The sequence below is a fragment of the Vicia villosa genome, linkage group LG1 (assembly GCF_029867415.1).
Source record: "Vicia villosa cultivar HV-30 ecotype Madison, WI linkage group LG1, Vvil1.0, whole genome shotgun sequence".
NCBI classification, from domain to species: Eukaryota; Viridiplantae; Streptophyta; class Magnoliopsida; order Fabales; family Fabaceae; genus Vicia; species Vicia villosa.
Genome location: NC_081180.1, coordinates 218,727,393 through 218,729,547, shown reverse-complemented (window position 1 = coordinate 218,729,547; position 2,155 = coordinate 218,727,393). Strand labels below are relative to the sequence as shown.

Below are 2,155 nucleotides of genomic sequence, written 5' to 3'. Positions count from 1 at the left end.
CGAACAATAGACAACTTAGCAACACAGGAGAAAAAGTTTCAAAATAATCCAACCCTTCAGTTTGGTTTAAACCTTGATCTACAAGGTGAGCTCTAATACCATCTTAGTGTTCATGTAGCTCCATTAATGGAGAAGCCAAAAAGAAGAAGATGAACAGTAGAATAGATTGCATTGATTGATGAAAAAAAGTGGTTACAAGTAGTTTATATAGTGTATCAATTCTGTTACACTAACAAACTAACTACCATGCAACTATTATTGAGTGAGATGCAGTACATGCTACATATCATGCACATGCAACCTTCGTAATATCATATTCTTCATCGGAAAATACTTACATAGACACAACCATAACACCTATACATACACACAAACAATCACATTTTTTTTATTAACTAAAAATTAAAAATAAAATTGTTTCTCTCCTCTTTTATCTCAACCACCCCCATGATGCCAATTAAAAACGAAATTAAAATTTAAATAAATTTATATTCTCTCTCTTTTTATTGGTTGTGCCTAAAAATATGGATTTAGGTTCGTATCCATGCAAGTATTTCTCTTCTTCATCTATATATACTAATACCTTTTTGTTCAAAGTTGTCTTGAATGCTAATGAAATGTATTCAAACTCTAAAGCATTATAATAATGAATATGTTTCTTTGATTTATATAAATAAGATTAATTTCATCACAATAGAAGCACAAACACGAAGAAGCCAAGAGCTTCAGAATAAGGCAAACTTGGACAAAACTACATCACTTATAGTTACTTATAGCAACGCAACAAGAACTGGTACAGTGAAATTCATTTGAAAGTATTACTATATAGTGGGATAAGAAGCATGTGCAGCAATGCCACATTGACCTTCAGGGTCACCATTTTCCCTCAACACCCTCATGTACCCTCCTTCACCCCAATCTTTACCCCATTGATTCTTAATCAACCAATACTTTGTTCCATCTTCCGTTACTCCATAACCAACTGCTGTAACTGCATGGTTGAAGGATGTTCCACATGTTCCGGAATATATGCCTTCCTTGTATGACTGAAATTCACTACCAACTTTGATTCCAACTGATACTGGTTGTTGTGCTATAGCTTGTAGTAGTTGTTGTTCATCATTAGCATGTACATCTACAAAACTAGTTATTTGAGCTGCGGTTGCCATCTGATCATTTTTTTGGCATGTTTGTTGAACTTCTTGGTATGGATAATCTGCTTCACTAGCGATACCATTGGTTTGTATTATAGATTGGAAGGCACTATCCATATAACCTCCACCACACCCATGGCTCTGTTGATCACAGTCAAGCAATTGTTGCTCCGACAATGAGATCAAGTTACCAGCTTTGATTTTCGTAATACCTTCTACAGCTGCCACAGCTGAAAATGCCCAGCAACATCCTGCAACACATATTTAATAATATCAGAAGATGAAGATTAGTTCCTTAATATGAAAAACAATTTTTATGTAACTTACCACAATTGCCTTGGTTCTTAACGTCAGTGACAGCTCCCTGTTCTCTCCAGTCTAAGTTGGTTGGAACATCATCATTAACATCGAACAGTATTGCATTTGACCCCAACTTGGAGGAAGAAAGTTGGTTTGGAATCTTAATTCCGGTATGTGAAGCAATAAACTCTTCACTAGTCAAATCAGAATATGGATTTAGGCCAAGCTTGTAACTCTTGTTACCAGCATTGTTAAATTTTTCTATGAATTCCAAATTCTCTTTGAATATTTGTAAGCGTTTCTCCATTTCAACACTATTTGTGTATGTGCGTCCGTGTTTGATCATCCATTGCTGATGTTTTTCGGCAACAGATGATTCATAGAGTGTGCGAGACATAGCACATGCCCACAAGATCATGATACAAACAATAATAAGAAACTTCATATTTGAGTAACTAGATATGAAGAAAAGTAACATTAGATATCACTATTTATAGAATTTAAAATCCAGTTTTCTAACGTAACAAGAAAGAAATTGCGTGAGTCAATAAAGGAAATTATAGTATAACAGACAAAAGAAGAGGAAATTTTGTTCTTGGCGAAAATCTGGGTATACATGAGTAATACGTTAGTTAGTTTAAGGTTGATTTGTAAACGTAAATATCACTTCCCATATAATATAGAATCATTCAAATATGTGT

At 34.2% G+C, this 2,155-nt stretch overlaps 1 protein-coding gene across 1 annotated transcript; it reads right to left on the bottom strand.

Moving 5' to 3' along the window:
* Positions 1-704: 704 nt before the first annotated feature.
* On the bottom strand, positions 705-1,899 carry LOC131622657 (zingipain-2-like). The gene is made up of 2 exons (XM_058893694.1): positions 1,482-1,899; positions 705-1,405 (listed from the first exon to the last, which is right to left on the bottom strand). The coding sequence occupies exons 1-2, from the start codon at positions 1,897-1,899 to the stop codon at positions 822-824; spliced, it is 1,002 nt and encodes a 333-aa protein (XP_058749677.1). The 3' UTR covers positions 705-821.
* Between the last annotated feature and the right edge of the window lie 256 nt (positions 1,900-2,155).

Bases quoted from the DNA above. Each gene is read 5' to 3' on its own strand.
- LOC131622657 (XM_058893694.1), bottom strand. From the start codon at position 1,899: ATGAAGTTTCTTATTATTGTTTGTATCATGATCTTGTGGGCATGTGCT. The intron at 1,406-1,481 runs GTAAGTTACATA...TATGTGTTGCAG, and splicing joins TAAGAACCAAGGCAATTGTG to GATGTTGCTGGGCATTTTCA.